The sequence below is a fragment of the Sus scrofa genome, chromosome 12, assembly GCF_054392235.1.
Source record: "Sus scrofa isolate SSC_HxYL_T2T_F1_AM1 chromosome 12, Sscrofa_HxYL_maternal_Yorkshire_Landrace_v2.0, whole genome shotgun sequence".
In the NCBI taxonomy this organism is placed as follows: domain Eukaryota; kingdom Metazoa; phylum Chordata; class Mammalia; order Artiodactyla; family Suidae; genus Sus; species Sus scrofa.
This window is the reverse complement of record NC_139394.1, coordinates 14524117-14547883: the sequence shown is the minus strand read 5'-3', so window position 1 is coordinate 14547883 and position 23767 is coordinate 14524117. Positions and strand designations below refer to the sequence as shown.

General features: G+C 38.7%; 1 protein-coding gene across 4 annotated transcripts in view; it reads right to left on the bottom strand.

Annotated features, from left to right (window-relative positions):
• SMURF2 (SMAD specific E3 ubiquitin protein ligase 2) overlaps positions 1 to 23767 on the bottom strand; it is a 126510-nt gene that overhangs the window by 3769 nt on the left and 98974 nt on the right. For 2 of the 4 annotated variants that reach the window (XM_084984024.1, XM_021066753.2), the window contains 9 exons: positions 23056 to 23214; positions 17175 to 17370; positions 15401 to 15504; positions 12827 to 12941; positions 9627 to 9805; positions 8540 to 8677; positions 5122 to 5242; positions 1900 to 2101; positions 267 to 342 (listed from right to left, as the gene is read on the bottom strand). In XM_084984024.1, coding sequence (XP_084840150.1) covers positions 267 to 342; positions 1900 to 2101; positions 5122 to 5242; positions 8540 to 8677; positions 9627 to 9805; positions 12827 to 12941; positions 15401 to 15504; positions 17175 to 17370; positions 23056 to 23214 — 1290 coding nt within the window. The remainder of the gene's footprint in view (positions 1 to 266; positions 343 to 1899; positions 2102 to 5121; positions 5243 to 8539; positions 8678 to 9626; positions 9806 to 12826; positions 12942 to 15400; positions 15505 to 17174; positions 17371 to 23055; positions 23215 to 23767) is intronic. The other 2 variants (XM_084984025.1, XM_021066754.2) reach the window with 1 other exon arrangement.

The window sequence follows — 23767 nt, the reverse complement described above, 5'->3', positions numbered from 1 at the left end:
CCACCCTAGAAAAGGCAAAACGACAAAAAAAAAAAAAAAAAAAGAAAGAAAGAAAACTGGAAGAAAAAGGTTATATTTCTCTCAAGTAGAGATTACTGCTTTCAGGTTTTCCTACCAATTTCTGGATAATCTTAATCACTTATAAGAGTTACTTATCATTCCTTTTAATGGTTCACTTAGTAAGAAGAACAATAAAATGTCAAATCTGTTTGAAACTGACACCTCCATACAGGGACTGAGGGAAAAAAGCTACAGAAATAACTCACCACGTGTGGGCTTTGGGCAGGTTGTTAGTGCAGGCATCAATCTGGTGTATTGTAAAGAGTCGTGGGCCCGCAGCGCCTGCAAAGGAAGTCAACCTGGGTCAAATCACTGCACGTGCATGTATCAGTCTCCGAAATCTCAGAATAAAACTGGTACATAAACCACAGGGTCTAGAAGAGGAGAGAACTGGTGATTCCATACAAGCTGCCAAAGGGCAGTAGGAAAAGAATTCAGGTTTTAATGTTCAAGACTGAAATCCTTTCCCAACTCCTATCTTCTACAGAAAGTCAATGTCCCCAAAGTATGCCAAGAGAAGTAAATGGGCAAATTCAAGATCCAATACACATACCCATATTAAAAAAGATGACAACCAGAGTTCCCATCATGGCTCAGTGGAAACAAATCTGACTTCGTATCCATGAGGACACAGGTTCGATCCCTGGCCTCGCTCAGTCGGTTAAGGATCCGGCATTGCCGTGAGCTGTGGTGTAGGCCGGCAGCTATGGCTCTGCTTCGATCCCTAGCCTGGGAACCTCCATATGCTGTGGTGCAGCCCTAAAAAGACCAAAAAAAAAAAAAAAGATGACAACCTAATGCAAATTTGTGCTTCATAACTCAAAATTCACTGACAGCAACAGATTGCAAACTATAGAACACATTTCTTTCTTTCTCTTTTTTGTGGGTGGAGGGGTGCTGTGCCCACAGCATGTGGAAGTTCTCGGGGTCAGGGATCAAACCCACGCTACAGTAGTGGCAACGATGGATCCTTAGCCCACCGAGCCACCAGGGAACTGCAAGAGTCCACGGAATAAATTTCAGTTAACATGTGACACCCCATACAAATGTATGCAGCAATCAATTTCACTTTATGCATCTGGGTAGTCTGATAATGATGAGTTGTCCAAACAGGGAATGCAAGCATGACCAGAGTATGCTTTCTCCATGGACTATGGGCAACACTGTTGAATTATGTACCAGTCTGGCTGCCTATACCCTCAGTCATCACCAGCAGCAGCTTTGAAAATGAAGAGCTTCAGAGGTAAAGGAAGCAACCACCACCCAGTGAAGTACCATAATCATTAGCCATATCACCAGTTTATCCCAAAATTAAACAGCTATTCCATGGAACACAATTCTTAAAAATGGTATGTGCCCATAAGATGGTCTGATGCCATGCATTAAGTAAAGCGTTCTGACCAAACAAATGCCTTGCACGACTCATGCTGCCTCTATTAAAAAAAATGAAAACACAGAGGGAAGAGGCATCCCAAGTGGGTAAACGTTTGCCAGGTTGAGATGTGGACGCGGAAGCAGACAGACTTCGCCCATGGGAATGAGCAACCGAACTTAAAAGCAAGGTGACCCGAAAGGGAAAGGCAGAGCATCACCACATACGGTCTCTGACATGCGCACTCACTACAGTCACAGAACACCCCAGCAGAAAAGGCTCTTGGGAGGGGCGCAAAGGAGAGGAAGGAGAAAAAGGTATCAAGACGTGAGAGTCACAGAGAGGAACAAGAGTGCAAAGAAAACCTGTTTGTAAGCACATGTTTGTACACCATCTATGTACACCAAGTACTGACCCCCTGCCCCGATTAGGAGATGCCACGCCATCTGCCCCTCTGGCTTTCTTACCTTGCAGAGCTTTGAAGCCCTGCAGAGGCACCCGGGATGAGCCTGTCACAAACTGAAGTAACCGTGCTCGTCGTTCTTCATCAAAAAACTCCACAGCCTTCCAGAACCACTTGACAACATTGCTGTCTGGTGTACAGTGTTTTAATCGAGTGTTTACCTTCCAGTCATTCACATCTATCTTTCCAAGTCCACAAATAATGAGCTGTTAAAATATTGCACAAATAATGAGTCAATGGAAACCCAAGTTTAGCCAAAAATTCCTCAGAATAGAACTTCAGATTTGCAGTGTTGGCTTTCATATGGTGTTCTTTTTTTTTTTTTTTTTTTTTTTTCTTTTTGCTATTTCTTTGGGCCGCTCCCGCGGCATATGGAGGTTCCCAGGCTAGGGGTCGAATCGGAGCTGTAGCCACCGGCCTACACCAGAGCCACAGCAGTGCAGGATCCAAGCCGCGTCTGCAACCTACACCACAGCTCATGGCAACGCCGGGTCGTTAACCCACTGAGCAAGGCCAGGGACCGAACCCACAACCTCATGGTTCCTAGTCAGATTCCTTAACCACTGCGCCACAATGGGAACTCCTCATATGGTGTTCTTAATCAAGGGTACACATCAGAATCATGTGGAAAAAATTTAAAAATATACACACTATGGAGTTCTCGTTGTGACTCAGTGGTTAACAAATCTGACTAGGAATCATGAGGCTGTGGGTTTGATCCCTGGCCTTGCTCAGTGGGTTAAGGATCCAGCGTTGACGTGAGCTGTGGTGTAGGTCGCAGACGTGGCTTGGATCTGGTGTTGCTGTGGCTCTGGCGTAGACCGGTGGCTACAGCTCCGATTCGACCCCTAGCCTGGGAACCTCCATATGCCACGGGAGCGGCCCCAGAAATGTCAAAAAGACACAAAGTAAATAAATAAATTAAAATACACACTAGGTTCTCTGGTCAGAGATTTTAATTCTCTGAATCTGGGGTGATACTAAGGATCTGTATTCATAAAAGCTCCTCAGGTACCTACTCACTGCAGGTTCCCTACCCAAGATCTGAGAACCACCACTGTGATGGACATGACAAGATGAAAAGTTCTGTAATTAAAAAAAAAAATTTTAATGCACAGAAACTAGACTCAAAGAGTAAATACAATTTATGTGCCTCTCTTAAGACCTGGATCTGTTATTCTGGTTTTCAACACTTATGACCTTTGGGATTCTGGGCAATTCAGTTTACCTCCCTTGGCCAGCAGTTTCCTCTGCTAAGATATGGCAGTAACATCTGTTTCACCACATCCTGTGAATGCAACCAAGAGTGCACAGGGGAGTTCCCACTGTGGCGCAGTGGAAATGAATCTGACTAGGAACTATGCAGTTGCGGATTTAATCCCTGGCCTCCCTCAGGCATCTGGTGTTGCCATGAGCTCAGGGATCTGGTGTTGCATGGTGTAGGTCACAGGTTCAGATCCTGCATTGCTATGGCTGTGGTGCAGGCCAGCAGCTATAACTCCAATTCGACCCCTAGCCTGGGAACCTCCATATGCCACGGGTGTGGCCCTCAAAAGCAAAAAAAAAAAAAAAAAAAAAAAAAAAGACTGCACAGGAATTCAAGAAATTGTGTTGAATAAGTAACACAATCTACTTAGGTTTTATCAGGGAGTTCCCTGGAGGCCTAGTGGTTAAAGATCAGGCATTGTCACTGCTGTGGTGCAAGTCTGATCCCTGGCCCAGGAACTTCCATACACCACAGGTGCAGCCCTCCCAAAAAAGTTGTATCAAAGTACAAAATACATGAATACACTGAAAGAGAGCTCCGGCTGGCAACCCAACACAGGGTCAGTATAGATGAACTATAACAAAAAAATCACTCTGATACTATTAACACTCACACCTCCGGAGGGTGCAAGACTACTCATCTTACTAACATGTTTATAACACTGAATTGTAATAGTGTGTGGTATAAAACATAACGTAACCTGCTCATCCTATATAATTCTATTAACCCAGTATAACACTAAATTAAATATATATATAGTGATTAAAAATTTAATTTCATCAGCAGTAGAAATTATATAAAAATTACCCTAACTCAACTGAATAAAATCTCCAATGAAGCTTCTATAGGGTTCTGAAACAAGTACTCAATCATAACCAAACTAACAGGTAAGTGGTTAACCAAAGAGGATTACAGAAGTACTTGTAACCCAAAAGATGCCTCCCTGAATTCTTTTCTTCAGAGGAGTGGAATTTTAAGATCAAATTCCTTATTTACCATTATATGAACAGATGAAAATGCATCATATTTCAACTTTATTGCCACTCCTGCTGTTTTCTTCCTCCTCCTAACTACTTCCCTCTGCCCATTTCGCTAAAGAATAGTTTAATCTCAAGAGGAATGGGGATGGTAGTGAGTCAAACCAGTCTTTTTAGACTTGTTTGCTAACAGGTCTGTTAACAGACTGAGTTAGCAAGGACACTGAAGTTAATGAATAAAATCATGTTTTAAATTATCTGTAGACTTCAAATATTTATGCTATTCCTAATCACTAATTAAATTTGAGGCCTCAGGTAGAATAAAACCTCATTGCTTCTTCAAGGCAGTTCAGCAGAAATTGAGATGTATTTGTTCAAGGTCTTAATTATAAAACCAGACCTAAGGTGCTTTACAGGCTAGCTTTAAAACAAAATCAGTTAAATGTTTATTATAGCTATTATTAGTAATGAATGTTTCCAAGGAGACTAAAGATGTTTCGATAGGGTTTATCCTAAGTGTTTTAATTATTCTCTCTCCGTTTTTGTCTATCGAGTGCTTTCTTGCAAAGCTTAATGTAAATCCAATTGAACTTAGGCTTTTATTCCAAATAAATTTCAATATGGTGGACACCAAGTAATAAAGTTTTATTTCACTAAATCAATCACCAATTAGGGAATAAAAACCAACACTGGAAGAATGTACACATAAGACACAAAATCTACTGAACATAAGAACGAGTAATATGGAAAAATAAATTAAGAGTAGTCACAACATAAGAGAGATTGCTTAGTATAGAAATTCCAAACATAAAAGGCTTTTCCAAAGGAGGAAAGACTTTTCCTGTGAATTAGAATTCTCACAGAATTGCATCACAAAACTTCAAAAGCACCAGAAAGACAACTTTCCTCTAAAAGTAAGTAATACCAAAGTCCCGACCTTCCTTTGTTACACTAAATGATGCTATGATATTAATACACTGACCTCTAACTCCTTCTCATCAAATGTCTTCAGCAGATGCTGTGGAATTACTTCATTAAATCCTTTCTGCAGAGCCAGGAACTGCGCCTCAATGCCTCGTAAAAATCTCCAGTTCACATAGAGCCTGGAAACATTGGGCAGGGATTTCATATGATCAAATATATTCAGAATGGGTAATTATTATCAATCTCTAGCACTGTGGCAAATTGCACTTCACAAAAATCAAGCATTAAGAACTTAGTCTAACATCTAGAAGAATCTCAGGTTACTGAGGATAGATGGATCCCGAGCCCGAGCTGTGAGGCAGTTCACCTTCAATTAAAAAGTGGTAACCTTCCCCTAACAAAAGCAGCATCAATACAGCAACTCTTCACATCAGAAAAACTCCTGTTAAACTGGAAGTTGGCCGAAGTGTAGATGGGCCTGAAGTTAAAATCTGAATGAAATTTCTTTCTCAACTTCATGCCAATGGCCAGAGAAAAAGAGCCCATTCAAGCAAAAAGGACTATTTTTCTGGTTTCAAAATATAATCGGAGAGTGCTGGGTATTTTCACATTTTGTGGGTGGTATATGGGGGAAGAGGAGGTAAAGACAATCCTTGTATCCAAAATGAGGAGAAACACTAAAAGCCAATATCAAGCACTTTTTGACTAAAACTCGTTTTTTCCTATAGGCTTTAAAGGCCCTAGAAGACGTAATTTTAGCAACAAAAAGAATACTAACATATATCTCACGTATAGCTCTACTAACGCTTTTGATTTGGATTTACAATTTTTAAGTGAATTGCTTTTTTCAAAAATCTATCTTCCCAGGAAAACCTCTCTATCCCACAAATCTCAGAACTATTCACATTCCCAGTTTGTCACTATTTCCTTTTCTAAACTTGGAGAAATAGTTCTCTACTTTAAGAAGTTACTTAATATTACATCCTTTGGAGAACCATTTTTTTTTTTTTTTTTTTGTCTTTTTGCCATTTCTTAGGCCACTCTCATGGCATATGGAGGTTCCCAGGTTAGGGGTCTAATCGGAGCTGTAGCCACCGGCCTACGCCAGAGCCACAGCAACGCTGGATCCGAGCCGCGTCTGCAACCTACACCACAGCTCACGGCAACGCCGGATCGTTAACCCACTGAGCAAGGGCAAGGATCGAACCCGCAACCTCATGGTTCCTAGTCGGGTTCGTTAACCACTGCGCCACGACGGGAACTCCAGAACCTCATTTTTATATTGTTTAAGGGGACAGAAAAACTGCACATCTATAAAAAGTTTTTCTTTGTAACTTTTTAAATTTCAAAACTATTTGGTAAAGGATAATTACTGTGTGCTATAAATATGACTGAATCCTGGAAAGTGGGATCTTGGAAGTGAGCAGTCCGTCCAAGATCTTGGAAATGACACATTACCAAATTTCAGGAAATTCCCGTTCATTCTTTTTTAAAAACTAGAGGAACTCCCGCTGTAGCTCAGGGGGTTAAGCACCTGACACTGTCTCTCTGAGGATGAGGGTTCGTACCCTGGTCTTGCTCAGTGGGTTAAGGATCCAGCACTGCCACAAGCTGCAGCATAGGTTGCAGATGTGGCTAGGATCTGGAGTTGCTATGGCTGTGGCATAGGCCTTAGCTGCAGCTCCAATTCAACCCCTGGCATGAATCGGAATTTCCATTTGCTGTAGGTGCAGCTGTAAAAATAAAAAATAAAAATGAGAAATGAATTAATACAAGTTTGTTACTCAAAGAAAAATTATACAAAAACAAAGGTGGAGACAGAGTAAAACCTTTTGAAAGCCCATTCTTTCACTTTCTTTTCCCTCTACTCCAGGCCCACCACCCTCGCCCCCTCACCCTAGGCAAACATTTTAGTTGGTACACAGCATTCCCAAACACCTTCTGTGTGAGTACAAAACAATGCAGACTTTGTTCCTTCTAAGACCTGCTTTTTAAATGACAGCTTAGGCAGAATCTTTCTTTTCATATCCACACAATATTCTGTTTAATGTATGCATTTAATCATTCTCCTCCAAAAACATTTTAGCAGTTTTCAATTTTTCACAAGTAATATTAAACATCCTTATTCATGTTTCTTTAATTACTTATGTGTTTCCAGGGGCGTTCCCGTTGTGGCACAGTGGTTAACGAATCCGACTAGGAACCTGAGATTCTTCTAGATGTTTAGTCCCTGGCCTAGCTCAGTGGGTTAAGGATCTGGCGTTGCCGTGAGCTGTGGTGTAGGTCGCAGATGTGGCTCGGATCCTGCGTTGCTGTGGCTGTGGTGTAGGCGGACGGCTCTAGCTCTGATTAGACCCCTAGCCTGGGAACCTCCATATGCTGTGGGCGCAGCCCTAGAAAAGGCAAAAAGACTAATAATAATAATAACAACTTATGTGTTTCCAAAGAACAGATTCCTAAAAATGGTGCTGTTAGTTAAAAGGCATATGTGTTTTCATTTTGCTAAGTGGTATCAAATTGTTTTCCCAAAAAGCTGTACCAATTAGTCACAGTCCATGAGACTGACGGGCCTCATATGTAAACTAGAAAATTTTAGCCAATAAGACTTGGGGACATATTCTGTACAAAAAAGTATAACATGCATGTTTCTGGTACATACGGCAAAGTTCTACCTCTTAAAGCTGATCATCATAGTTTAATATTTAGAAGAACTTTAGATACCATGAACCAAATGATCTAACTAAACACTTCTAAACTCTCCCATCAACAGGTGATTTTGTAAAACCAAGAACATTTTCTGGCCTTTTTAAGAAATACATATAAACATATATTTCTTATGTAAACTCACAATATGCTTATTTATAAATAGGCCAAGTGCTAGTAATGAGTCTTTGGTATTCGTGCCTCTGGGCAGTCCCTCCTCCACACCAAACCTGGGCTGGCCTGTGACTGCCTTTAACCAAGAGAATACAGCGGAGTTCCAGGCTTGGGCCTTAAAAAGATCTGACAACTTCCGCTTTTGTTCTCTGAGAAACCAGCCACCCCATCAGAAGTCTGGCTATGTTTCCAGAGAAAGAGGCCAGGAGGAGCGTGAGAGGCCTCTGACAGCACCCGGGGATAACCAAGGAAGCCAGCCAACGGTGAGAAGGAAGCTGCAGATGGTGACGAAGGGTCCATCCTGTCCAGCCCCCAGCCGTCCAGGTGAGGCATCAGTTATATGAGGGGAGAGGCATTCTTACCATCGTGGCCCCAGGTGACAGACATCCCGTGGAGGAGCAGCATGCTATCGCTATGTCCTCCACCCAAAATACGGACCCACGGGATTGTGGGAAATAAATACATGGTGGTTATTTCTATGCCACTAAATTCTGCAGCATTCTATTTTATAACACTGCCTAAATACATAAATGTTTTTCTGTATTGCCATTCTAGAACATTAAAACAGTCCTCTGGCTTAAGAACATAAAAGTGTTTACCTGACATATTCTTTTTTATTTTCTTCAGTGACAGGGATACTCTTGCCATTTGGCTTAAGTTCATGCTGAATAATTTCACCATAGGCATTATGTTCCACACAGAAGGTATGGTCCAATACACCTGTAATATCATTCTCACTAGAAAGGAAAAAAAAAGAAAGACACTTCCTTGGAAAATCTAAAATATAGAGTTTACAGATGTATTAATTGGTGAGACAAAAAAATAAGGTAGTTTTATGACATGACAAATATAGGGTCAGATTCCTTTTACTAGTTAATACGCCACCGTATCGCCTAGTTCTTAGGCAGAAAAGTCAAAAGAGCTTTAACCTTCATAAACACAGGGAACGTTTTACTTCCAGAGCAAAGAGAAAGCCCTGGAAAGCTGGGCTTTACACGGGGAAACCTCAGCTATGTTTGGCTTTCAGGTAAGAAGCTCTGCCTGAATCTACGTAACCCGAGTGACCAAATGCCTGAGTAACCCCACTGAGAAAGCTACTTGTGTACTCGGTAAAAATAAGTATGGCCAATATAGCTTCATAAACAAAAGATCTCCCAAAAAACAGAACCGATTCTTACAAACATCCTTTTTAAAGTATGGTTTCAACAATCACCACTTCAGCAGAAATTTGTTATTCTAACACACGCAAAATGGAAACAGAACTTGCATCATGTTGAGGAAATTGTTATATGTAAGTTCTTTTAAAAACAGAATATACTAGATTTTTCCCTTTTATAGTAGTAACACTTGCTAACTTTTAGGAATTTGAAATATACATAAAAGCAGCACAAAGAGTCAAAGTCTTACGTGGTCCTATCACTCAGATAATCACCCTTAACATTTTCTGTGCATCATTTTTTAAATTTAAAAAAAGCATATCCATTTTGAAATGTGTATCTTTTTTTTTTTTTTGGCCATGCCCTCAGCATGCTGGGCCAGGGATCAAACCCACATCACAGTGGCAACCTGAGCCACAGTAGCAACAATGCTGGATCCTTAACCCTTAACCCTGAGCCAGCCAGGAAACATGTATGTTTTTTAAAAGCTCATATTCTAACTACAATGAACACAAGACTCAATACATACAGTATCCACACTAAACTGTTATGAAGATCTGGATCAACTAACTCCATGTCATCCAAAGTAATGGACTTTCCAAGCAACTGTTTATAAAAAGGCAACGTGAAACCACCATCAATATAATGTCCATGAAACACAGCCATTCCCATTATTCGTCCAACAAAGTGGAAATATGATAAATGTTCCTGAAATTGAAAAGAATTTATATATAAATATTCAAGTAAACACTATCAAGGGAATTTTAATAAAAATTAAGTATTTAAGCAACAGCAATTTGAAAAATAAGAAGTGTCAACTTAGACTCTTATTTACAACTATTTAAATATCAAAACCAACAATCATTAGGGAGAGTTTCTACAGGGCATGCATAAGATACTCCACCCATTGCTATAAAATACTATAGCAGTGTCAAGGCCTCTCTCACAGGGCATCACTTTGTAGAGTTTTTCTTTAGAAATTAAGGTTCAAACTACTGTCCCTTCGCATTTCATTAAATCACCTGCAGATCCTATTCTCTTCCCTTCCTCACATCTCCTGAGTCCTTTACAATCCTGGCTCTGTCATGGGGAAAAAAGCTTTCAATCCCATACCTTCCTCTTCCCTTGACCGAATCAGAAACTGAACTTCAAAACATCACAGATTTTTTTTTAATGTTTTTTTAAATTTTATTTTTAAAATTTTATGTATTTATTTAGCTTTTTAGGGCTGCACCCGTAGCATATGGAGGTTCCCAGGCTAGGGGTCAACTTGAAGCTACAGCTGCTGGCCTACACCACAGCCACAGCAACACAGGATCCAAGCCATGTCTGCGACCTACACCACAGCTCACGCCAATGCCAGGTCCTTATCCCATGGAGTGAGACTGGGGATTGAACCTACAGCCTCATGGTTCCTAGTTGGATTCGTTAACCACTGCACCACGACGGGAACTCCCAAAACATCACAGATTTAAGAACACAGATTTCACACCTAACTTGGAGTTCTGATTCTGCCAGTTCCTAACTATACATATGTGGGCAAGTTACCCCCTTGTAGGACTAATTTTCCTTATCTGGAAAAATGAGGGTAATCATGGTATCTAAAAAGTCTCTGATGAGTAAAATGAGATGATGAAGCTCAAGGCACTGGACCTGGCATACAGTAAATGCTCAACAAACATGAGCTATTATTACTACGTTGACAGTAATGGGGTCCCCAAGCAGAACTTTTATCTAAATATCTTCCCTTTATAAAGAATACCCTGCAATGAATCTAACATGCCTATTATGTTTGAATAGATTTGGTTTTTCATCATATATTATTAATTGGATATATGTATTTTATTTTATTTTTTGTCTTTTTGCCTTTTCTAGGGCTGCTCCTGCGGCATATGGAGGTTCCCAGGCTAGGGGTTGAATCGGAGCTGTAGCCGCTGGCCTACGCCAGAGCCAGAGCCACGCTGGATCCGAGCCGCATCTGCAACCTACACCACAGCTCACGGCAACGCCGGATCGTTAACCCACTAAGCAAGGGCAGGGATCGAACCCGCAACCTCATGGTTCCTAGTTGGATTCGTTAACCACTGCACCACGACGGGAACTCCTGGATATATGTATTTTAAACTCTTTTACTTCTCTACCTTTTCTTTTTTTTTTTTTTAGGGCCTCATCTGCAGTATATGGAAATTCCCAGGCTAGGGGTCAAATCAGAACTGCAGGTGCCAGCCTACACCACAGCCAAAGCAATGCGGGTTCTGAGCGACGTTTACAACCTACACCACAGCTCAAGGCAACGCCAGATCCTTAACCCACCAAGTGAGGCCAGGAGTCGAACCCACATCCTCATGAATCCTAGTCTGGTTTGTTACTGCTGAGCCACAATGGGAACTCCCTACCCCTCTATCTTTAAGCCTCACTTTTTTTTAATCTTAAAAAAAACTTTCTCTTTTTAAAGAGCAATACTGTTCACTACAAATATTTAGAAAACAGACAAGCAAAAAAACAAAAAAAACAAAACAAAAACCTAAAAACCAGTCTACGTATATATATATATATCTATATATGTGTATAACTGAATCACTTTGCTGTACATCTAAAATACAACATTGTAGGAGTTCCCGTCGTGGCGCAGCGGTTAACGAATCCGACTGGGAACTATGAGGTTGCGGGTTCGATCCCTGCCCTTGCTCAGTGGGTTAAGGATGCAGCGTTGTCATGAGCTGTGGTGTGGGTCGCAGACACGGCTTGGATCCAGCGTTGCTGTGGCTCTGGAGTAGGCCGGTGGCTACAGCTCCAATTCCACCCCCAGCCTGGGAATCACCATATGCCACAGGAAGTGGCCCAAGAAAAAGGCAAAAAGACAAAAAAAATAAATAAATAATAAAATAAAATACAACATTGTAAACCAACTATACTCCAATATAAAATAAAAAATTTAAAAAAACCCAGAGACCAACACTCAGAGATAAGCTCCATCAATATTGTAGTGCAGAACCTTTCAATGTTTACACATATACGTGTTTACCAAAACTGCATCATACTATTTTATAATCTTCTTTTCACTTAATATATTACAAATACCATCTTTATATGTCATTAACTATTATCCCACAACATCACTTCAGTGGCTGTATAACATGTACTTGTATGAGAAGGTAATAAAAATAATATGAAAACAACAAATTAATAACAGCTGCTAACTCTTGTTGAATGCTTTATAATATGTAATAGGGTTGCTGATGTGCGAAATACTTAATGTGCAGGGTCTCATTTAACTGTCGCAAGCCTTCTCCTAGGTACGAACCATGTAATTATTAGCAATAATAAAACTGAGACTTCAATCAGGTGAATCTGCCTACGGTCACAAAGTGAGTTAGCAATGGGGCCAGGATATGATCTCATGTCTTTCTAATTCCAGATTTGATGCTCTTAACTATTACTATCATATTCTGCTTCATGTTGTAATTTAATCAATCTCCATTTATGGACAACAATATTACCTCCAATTAAGGGCTACTATAAACAGTGATGTAGTAAACGCCCCTGTGCCCAAACTACTGCACATCAGAAAATTTTTACTTGAGAAAATTTTCTTACAGTGGACTTGCCTAGTCCAAGGACGTGACTTGGACAGGACAGTAAACCTATTTCATAAACTTCACTGACACTTAAAGATGAAAAACACTGTAGTTCACAAGGTAATCCATATCATCATAACCACAATCATACCGGATTAACTGCAGAATCAGGATTGATCTGCAATGTATAGATATCATCTCTTGAATACTGGAAGAGGCCGTAGTAAGGATTCAACATTTCATGTGACAAGAGATATAACCACTCCCTAAAAAACAAGATATGTCAAAGGAATTTGTTTTGTTAATGAATGTACTTTTACTAAGATATGCTATTAATTAATCATGTTAACAGAATTTTTTAATACAAGAAAATAAAGCACTAACTAGTTATACAAGGTCACATTAGAAAAGTCTACCATGTCCAAAAAGCAAATGAAAACTCTTCTTTTGTCATACTGCAGTCACTTCTCACTCAATTTGGGGTAATTTTACGACTTTTTTTTTTTTTTTTGGTCTTTTTAGGGTTGCACCCAAGGCATATGGAGGTTCCCAGGCTAGGGGTTGAATTGGAGCTGCAGCTGCCAGCCTACACCACAGCCACAGCCAACGCCAGATTCAAGCCACATTTGCAACCTATGCCTGAAATTGCAGCAACCCTGAATCCTTAACCCACTGAGCAAGGCCAAGGATTGAACCCTCATCCTCATGCATACTAGTCGAGTTCTTAACCTGCTGAGCCACAACAGGAACTCCTTATGACATTTTAACATCACAGAATACAAGGATAATATCCAGAAGTACCAACTGTTCATTAGATGCTGCAGTCCAGTGATCTGCTACTTTTAATTGCAAGTCAGATTTGTAATCCATGATAAATGTAAGCTGAAGGGAAGAATACAGTTTTATTTCAAAACAATCATGTGATCTGTATCATTCTGGTCTGTTCCTATCATGGCAGACTTAGAGATACAACATAATAATTTATTCTCACTTTTGGACAAGGTTACATTTTACTGTTGGTATTGTTTTAGTAAGAAAATTCCACTATCCATTTCCAGTATCTGTGTAAACCCTGAAGCATACCATGATAAAAGTGTAAGTGGTGAGAAACTGCAAGGCATCTGGTCCAGGTGGGAACACAAGGGCAAGCCTGTGTTTTCTGGGTATGCTGCTTACCACTTCTGGGTTCCAAGTATACACCAGTGTTTTTACAACCTGACAGTAAACAGTACTATCACCTTAAGCTTATTAAATCACTTAGACTTTTCAAAGAATCAGATAATTTGTTATTCATCTTGGTGAAACTGAAATAAAATCACTAGTCCAATACTTAAGGAGGTATTGTTCTAGTCTCAATTCCCATCATTCCTCAGCTAGGAAAGGTACTTAAGTAATATATTCTGATATTATGGATTAAACAGAGTAACTTTTCCTAGGAAATGCAGTGAAACACCATTAACAAGATGTTAAAGGAAACCACTTCAAAGTTCTATCATTTGGTTGAGCTGAAATCAATTCACTACCATTTAATACTTAAAAACTCTAGAAATTAAAAAGAAAAAAGTGAAGTCCTTTTCTTCTCACCTGATGTGTCTTACGCTTTTTATGTATGCGTTTTTTAAAATAAAATCCAAATTTTTGTTTTGTTTTGCTAAGTCTTTAAAACATGCATAAAAGCAAAGCTCAATTACTTTTGTGTTCTACTACCAAAGATCAGAAAAAGCAGAGTTCATTGCCACATCCCATTTGTCTGCCCAAACCCTGAGAGCAGTGAGGTTAAGAAATAAACAAACAACTAAACTACTTATTTGACCTACATGTGTAATTACAGCATTTAGTTTCCATCAGCAGAAAATTAAAAAGTTTTCCCAACAAGCATTCAAAATCTAGTTAAAAGCAAATCATAAGCATTCCACAGAAACTATCAAGCCTCAAGTATGATGTACAAATGATCAGTTCTAAAAATCCAAACTATCCATTTGTAGGTAAAATGGTCACAGAAGGAAAGTAAGTCTATGGCGAAAACAAATAATGCTAAATAAGAATTATGGGGCTTGGTGGAAACCCAAATTAATTTAGGTTGGATTTAGAACAGGAGAAGTGGAATTTATCATGATAGTCCTTGAAATGTTTCAATTCAGAAGCTATGGTGTTTCTGCCGCATTTATATAAAGTGAATTCTCACTCCTTGAAAAAAAAAAACTTGATGATGCACATAGCATAAACATTACAGCTTCTGTATTGAAACATTCTAAGGACGATTTACGATACACACGCATACATACACATACTTACAAACATTCCTTTACCAAAGTTAAAAAGTATGGCAATGAAAGCAAAGGAAAACAGCAGAATACACACCATTAAAATCTCAAGATTGTTCCTGACAATGTAAAGCAGAGGGGATAACATGTACTGAAGAAGAGAGAAGGAGAAAAGTCTGGCCTGCAGGGCCTACAAACAGTCCCCAGAGGGTTGCAGCGAGGTTTCAGAGAAAGTCTCAGTGGACTGCCCGGTCCATGGGGGAGATCACAAGCACTCTTCTGGCAGCAGTACCATCCTAACCTCATTAGCAATACACCTATTCGGGTATCCTTTACATCGCACACAATAGGGAGTATTATGCTAGAAAACACGTATCAATGAGAAAGCAACGCCACAGGAAATATCTTAAATTTGCGAACATGAGGATCCACACATCAGTTACTGAGAAGCAAGTCTTCACCTGGCAACTCCTCCGTAGTCAAGGCCTTCTTCTCCACGAAATTTTATCATTAATCGCTTCCAGAGATCTTTTGGTCTCATTTTCATGACTTGCCGATATGATTCCTGAAAAAAACATTTAATGCACTATTATTACTAGGTGCCTTTAACCTATTACTTAAACTCTCCCTCCCATTCCACCTACAAAACATATGTTTATTTAAATAAGGTGGAAATTGTTTATCAAATCAACAGATAAACTCCAAGTGTTTGAAACCTAAACAAACTTCTAAAAACAAAATGCGATATAGCTTAAAACTATTGGAACCAATTCATTTGATAAATATTATATTAAAAGCCTACTAAGTGCAAAACTCCATATTTAAGTCCTCTGAACCATAGCAATGATTCCACTCACATCAAAAAACAGAAGTTCATAGCAGGACCAAACTTTTTTAACTCTAGGTCACAGACACCATAGAAAGTAAAGTTAAGAAAAAGGAAGTTTCAGAAAACATAAGTAGTCATTAATGTAATCTTCATTAAACTGACAACTTTGTATTATTTTAAAAATACAAATGATGGATTACAAATAAGGTCAGAACTGTTCTGAGAGAAAAAAGTTGATCCTTTGGGAGAAGGATTACAAAGTCGCCCAAACGTCTACTGCCTAAGAACCCTTTAATGAGTGGGAAACTCTGCCTTGGACCTCTGCCACTTACTATGTAAGAACTTTGCTATTAGAGCTATAAAATCCAAAGATAAAAGGATATACTAGAAAGGAAGATTTTCAATAAATTAAGGAAATAGTCCAACAATAATGAAACAAAGTGATTTTCTGACTTAAGAGTCCCTTACCTTTTGGAAGAATCAGAAAATAAGGGATGGATAGTACTGCAGACTTTTAAAATTCAAATAGGGGAGGGAGTGGGAGGGATCGGGAGCTTGGGCTTATCAGACACAACCTAGAATAGATTTACAAGGAGATCCCGCTGAATAGCATTGAGAACTATGTCTAGATACTCATGTTGCAACAGAAGAAATGGTGGGGGAAAAACTGTAATTGTAATGTATACATGTAAGGATAACCTGACCCCCTTGCTGTACAGTGGGAAAATAAAATAAAAAAAAAAATTCAAATAAAATAAATATTTGCAATACATAGATCAAGCTGCACAGAGTATCTCACTCCCTCTCTTACTTATATGTTTATCTTATATTAAATGTCTCCAGTATAATTGCCTTTATTCTCCACAATTAAAAAAGAAATTAATGATGAACAACAAAGTCCTACTATATAGGGAGCTATATTCAATATCCTATGATAAATCACAATGGAAAATATTTAAATAAAAGGACGTATGTATATGTGTAACTGAATCATCTTGCAGTAGCGCAGAAATTAACACAACATTGTAAATCAACTATACTTCAATTTAAAAAAAATTAATGAAAATTCTTCCATTCTAGGAGTTCCCTTGTGGTGCAGTAGGTTAAGGATCCAACACTGTCTTTGCAGCAGCTTGGGGTGCTGCCGTGGCACAAGTTCAGTCCCTTACCAGGGAACTTCACATGCATTGGGCACAACCAAAAAAAAAAAAAGGAAGTAAAATTCTCCCATTCTAAAGAGACCTAAGTGCCCCAAAATATACTTGGAAAACAGAATAAATCAGTGAAATTTAATTTTTTCTCTATTTTAGAGTAAGACTTGAAAGTTTACCTCTTTGCTGTATAGCAGAAATTGACAGAACACTGCAAATCAACTACACTTCAATTAACTATAAAAAAGAGTTTACCTCAAAAATCTCTTCCCTGGAAACCTCAATGCGACAATGGCCAGCCTGAGGCTGTTGCTGGGAAAGTTCTTGCCGCAGAATTTTTAGCTTCTGAACCAGGTCTCGTTTGTACCGTGGGACTGTCAGACACTCTGTGTCATCAGGACATAACGATACCACCTGCTGCTGCTGCTGGTCTTTCAACTGGTTCTGTCGACTAAAAGTACACAAATATTACTAAAGTATTTTAAACAAAAAAGACAGCAATCATATATTTAAAATAGCATCATACTCTAAACCAAGTCTAGCTATATCATTTCTAGGCCTTATTATATTCTTAGCCTGACATTTTTGACAACAATAAACTAATTCTAAAGTTTATCTCTCAGAATTTATGGACTTGGATAATAGAGTTTTATCTCAAAAGCTTTATACAGCTGCTGAGAACAACTTTCTCAAATACCATTTCCATTTTCTTCCGCATAGTTTACCATCACTCATTTTAAAATTCAGGCACATGCCAAAGCCTGGCCCTGTTATCTAGAGTCCGTCTCTCTGGAATAGACAAACTTTGAACTGGCAGCTTGACAGGGGCCCCCTTCAAGGCACGCTACAGTCTAGACCACAGGTCACGTGGAAATTATTGGCACAGAGAAATGAGAACTTTACAAACAAGTCTAAATGCTTTATGACAACTTCTTATTGTGGTAAAATACACGTAACATAAACTTTACCATTTTAACCATTTTTAAGCATTGTAGTAAGTGGCATTAAGTACATTCACATTGTCTACTGTGCTGAAGTGACTTCTAACTGCACATATATGATTTACCATAAATACATGTAAATAATCTCCCAAGTACAGCAGAAATATAACAATTTTTAAAAGGCACACTGCCTAATAATATATTTATTCTTTGGCAAAAATGTAAGTTGCATCTAAGAATTTTTAAGACTCTTACGATATAATGAACTAGTTAATTCCAATAAACAGTCAGGAAATTAAAAGTCAGAGAATTTACTATGGACATCTATGCAGACCTTGAGTGATTCAGCTGGAATTTTACATACAAGACTACAATCTCCTAACTTACAAGTGAAGAGTAATGATAGCTATGAGGAAATAAAAACAAAAACAAAAACCTTCAGTTCACTAACAAATCACTCAAACTTACTTTATATATGTGATTCTTAAATACCATGCTAAACTTTATACCTGGAACATTTAACTAATAACTATCCAGAGAAAAAAGCAGCTTTGATAAAAATTATAAATCACTATTTACTACTCTTGTAAACATTATAATAAAGGTGTTATATATATATATGTATGTATACACACATATATATAAATCAAAACAAATATATAAAAAACTCCTAAAATACACCTTAACTATATTAATCCTATACTCTCCCTAAAAGAACTGGTGTATACCTTACACCAAATACAAAACTCAAAACGGATCAGAGACCTTAATGTAAAATCTCAAGCCACGAAATCTTTGAAACACAGTTAGAAAACTTATATGACTGATGTCAGGGAAAGATTTCTTAAATATGATCCCAAAAGCACAATTGATAAAAGTACAAATAGATAAAATGAACTTCATTGAAATTTCAAAGAAACTTTCTGCTTTCAAAAGACACTATTAAGAAAATGAAAAGGAGTTCCCGTCATGGCTCAGTGGCTAACGAATCCAACTAGGAACCACGAGGTTGCAGGTTCGATCCCTGGCCTTGCTCAGTGGGTTAAGGATCCGGCGTTGCTGTGAGCTGTGGTGTAGGCCACAGACATGGCTCAGATCCCGAGTTGCTATGGCTCTGGCGAAGGCCGGCAGCTACAGCTCCAATTGGACCCCTATCCTGGGAACCTCCACATGCCGCAGGTGCGGCCCTAGAAAAGGCAAAAAGAAAAAAAAAAAAAAAAAAAAAAAAAAGAAAATGAAAAGACAAGCCAGAGTCTAGAAGATCTTTCTAAAGAATATATCTGATATAAAACTTTATTTCGAACATCTAAAGAACTCTCCAAACTTAAATGTTAAGCAGTTCTCTTCTGGTGCAGTGGGTTAAGGATCTGGCACTGTCACTGCAGCGCCTGGGTCGCTGCTCTGGCATGGGTTCGATCCCTGGTCCAAGAACTTTCACATGCTTGGGCATGGCCAAAAAAGAAACACTTAAAAGTATAAAAATAAAAAACTCAGTTTTTTTCAAAAGGACGTAAAAAATTTCACTGAAGAAGATATACAGATGGAAATAAGCACATGAAAAGATGCACAACATCATTAGTCATTACAGAAATGCAAATTAAAACTACAATAAAATACCACTATACACACCTATTAGAATGTCTAAAATCAACCATACCAAGTGTATATTAGCAAGGATGTGGCTCAGCTACAACTCTCATACACTTACGGGAACATCAAATGATATAATCACTTCAAAATACAATCTAGTAGTTTTTTAAAAAGTTGAACAAATCTACCACATGATTCAGACTCAGTATTTATCAAAGAGACGTGAGAGCACATGTCTACACAAAGACTTAAACATAAATGCTCACAACAGTTTTGTAAGAGCCAAAAACTGAAATCATCCAATGGTCATCAAGAGATAAACAGAGAGAGAAACTGAAGTCTAGCCATACAATGGAACACCACTCAGAAATGAAAAGAACTATATATGTAACAGACATGAACCTCAAATAATTATGCTGGGTAAAAGAAACCAAACAGAAGAGAATACATACTATATGAATCCACTCATCTAAAACTCTGAAAACTGCAAATGTATAGTGACAGAAAGCAAATAGGTGGTTGTCTGAAGATGGGATATGTCCAAAAAGGTACGCTGAAGTTCTAACTCTTGGTACCTGTGAACACGGCTGTATTTGGAAATAGGTCTTTGCAGATGCATAATCAAGTTAAATGAGGTCACACTGAATTAGGGTGGCCCTAAACCTGACATATTGGTATCTTTATAAGAAGCGATATAATAAGAAATACATTTTGGTCTTTGTCCCCAGTTCTGGACATAAAATTCCAGAAATGCTTGAACTTTCCTGAGTTACAGAGGTGAAAGGAGTGTCTTTTGTTCCAATATTTGGTCTCTGTCCCCAGGACAAGATACAGAGCTCCGAAATCTCTTAGAATTTTCTGGGTACAGGAGCATTCTTTCTGTTTCAATGGGGTGACTTGCTGGGCCCCCATATAGCATCAGAATGGGGGCTGGTCACCAGAAAGACCAAGGCCTGATTGGAAGTCCAGAAATTTCAGTCCCATCCCCCCAACTTCTGGGGAGGGGAGAAGAGCTGGAGACTGAGTTAACAATCAATCATTCCTATGTGATAACATCTCCTTTAAAACCCCTAAATGAAGCTCGGAAAGCCTCTGGGCTGGTGAACATACTTGAGGGTGCTGGGAGGATAGAGCATCTGGAGAGGACATGGAAGCTCTATCCTGTCCCCAGCCCCATACCTTGCCCTATGCCTCTCTTCCATTTGGCTGTTGGTGAGTTGAATCCTTTAGTGTAAACTGCTAATAGTAAAAGAAATAATTTCTGAGTTCTATGAGCCATTTTAGCAAATTATTGAACCCAAGGAGGGAGTCCTGAGAACACCTCGATTTACAGCCAGTTGGCAAGAAGCTGGGGAGGCCTGGGACTTGCAACTGACATCAGAAATGAGGACAGCCTCGTAAGACTGAGCCCTTCACCTGTAGGGCCTGATGCTAACTGCAGGTGGTGTCAGACTGAATTCAAGATTTGTATACCTAGTTAGTGTCTGCAGGCATGGAGAATTGGTATGCTTGAGGGAAAACCCCACACATTTGGTGTCAGAAGTTTTGTGGGTAACAGTTCACAGAAGGGCATGTGAAGACAAAGGCAAAGATGAGGATGCTGTGTCCACATGCCAAGGGACAGCAAGGTTTCTGATAACCACCAGAAGCTGGGAGAGAGGCATGGAACACATTTTCCTTCAGAAAGTGCAGAAAAAACTAACCTTGCTGACAACTTTATACTGAATTCTAGTCTCCAGAACTGTAAGAAAATAAATTTCTATTGTTTTTAACCACCCAGTGTGTGCCATTTTGTTACAGCGGCCTTAGATACTAGGGAAGGGACAGTAGGAGGAACTGCCAAGAGGCTACAATGTAGTATGAGGAAACTTTCAGGGGTGATGGATATCTCCACTGCGGTGATGGTTTCTCAGGTACATAATGCGTCAAAAGTTAAACTGTAAATAAGTACAACTTGTGTGTCAATTACATTTCAATAAAGATGATTTTAAAAAAAGCAAGGCTTATCAAACAGTCTACAAATAGTGAGTTTTCTTGCGCCTCAGCAGATTAAGGACCTGATGTTGTCACTGAAGTGACTTGGGTTGCTGCTGTGGTGCAAGTTCAATCCCTGGCCTGGGAACTTCCAAATGCCACAGACACAGCACCCCCCCCCCCAAAAAAAGTCTACAGATAGTAAATGCCAGAGAAGATGTGAAGGGAAAAAAAAAAAAAAAGGGAACCCTCCTACACTGTTGGTGGGAATATAAATTGATGCAGCCACTATGGAAAATAGTATGGAGAGTCCTGAAAAAACTAAAAATGATATGATACAGCAATTCCACTCCTGGGCATATATCTGGAAAATATGAAAACTATAATTTGAAAAGATACATATACCTCAATGTTCATAGCAGCACTATTTACAACAGCCAAGACATGGAAACAACCTAAGTACCCATGAACAGATGCTCAGTTTAAGATGATGTGATATCTATATATTACACACACACCATGGAATATTACTCTGCCATAAAAAAACACTGCCATTTGTAGCAACATGAATGGACCTGGAGAATATTACACTAAGTGAAGTAAGCCAGAGAGAGAATAAGGATGTATCACTTATATGATATCACTTATATGTGGGATCTAAAAAATCATACAAATAATGGAGTTCCCTGGTGGCCTAACAGGTTAAGGATCCAACGTTGTCACTGCTGTGGCTTGGATTACTGCTGTGGCACTGGTTCAATCCCTGGCCCAGGAACTTCCCCATGTCATGGCATGGCTTAATAAATAAAATAAAATAATAATAATAATAATACAAATGAATTGATATATAAAACAGAAACAGACTCACAGACAGGAAATAAACTTATGGTTACCAGAGGGGAAAGGGAGGGTAGAGAGTGATAAATGAGGGGTATGGGATTATCAGATACAAACTACTATATAAAAAAATAGACAACCAACAAGGTCCTGCTATATAGCACAAGGAGCTATATTCAATATAATAACCTAAAATGGAAATATATATACACACATGTATGTAATATATATACACATATACACGTATATATAAACACACACATACATACACACACATATATAACTTTGCTATATATCTGACACTGACACAATACTGTAAATCAACTATATTTCAATTAAAAAAAAAAAAAAAAAACCAGGGTACATCAAGTCCATTCACAAAAACTTGTGAGGAAGACTAAGTCCTGAAAATGGTAAAGAAGGCTTAAAGCTGGAGGACAAAACTGACATAACAGAAAACCCTCTGGAATAGATCCAGCTCTCCTGGAGCTATTTCTGATACACTCAGGGGAAAAAAATTCACCTACCACATAAAGCAGCCTGTCTCTGCAGATGTGCTAGGGTGCACCTTTTCCTAACATTTCAGGACAGGTTCCTATTTAAGCACAGTGGAATTCAAATACTCATACACCAGATAAAAGTAGCCATACTCTTACATAAAATGATGCTCAACAAAAGTAATTTATAATTGAAGAGAATGGACATCCGATCACATTTATTACAAAAAAAGAATCTATCAGTCTTGTTCAGATGTGCATTTTAACAGGTATTGTTTCAAAGTTTCAAAAACTTACTTTAAAACTAAATGCAAGTTAGCAGAGAGCCGAGGATCTGTAAACTGTGTTGTTCTGTTGTTATGGTCAACGAAATAAACTCTGCCTGTGGCTGTATTCCGGATCTCCCATCCAGGAGGCAATGGACCAAGCTCTTCACAATTTATGTTGCTAAGATCCCTGCAAAAACAAATATAAAATAAAAAATACCTCACTGCTGGGCTTGCTGAGCCAAGCAAGTGTAAATGACACAGAACAATTCCATGAAGTCTGAGAAAATGTATTGTTTCAGAAACTTGAGATGTTCAGCTGAAATCTTTAATTCCCAATGGTTTAACAAACTTGCATATTTAGAACCCAATCCATAAAGGGCTCAGAAACTTATTACACAGCCTACATTTTCAGTAAGTCCATTCTTGGGCTTTAGTGCAATTCAGGTTTTAAATTAATATAAAAGCAATCACAACATTTGCCAACATAAACTGTACTTCAATATTTGTCTGACAAAGTAGTTTTACAAACGTCAGTGATACAAGTAATTATTTTCTAAAATATTTCCCTTCCATTATTTCTTGGCTATACCATAAAATTTGTATAACTGTTCATTCCACGATTAATTTTAAGATTTTCAACAAAGCAAAACTAGAGGTGTTACTGAAATTAAGATCCTAAAAATAACCACGGTATGTACATTAAAGGATAATGGCTCCATTTTAAATTCTGAAAGCTGTAA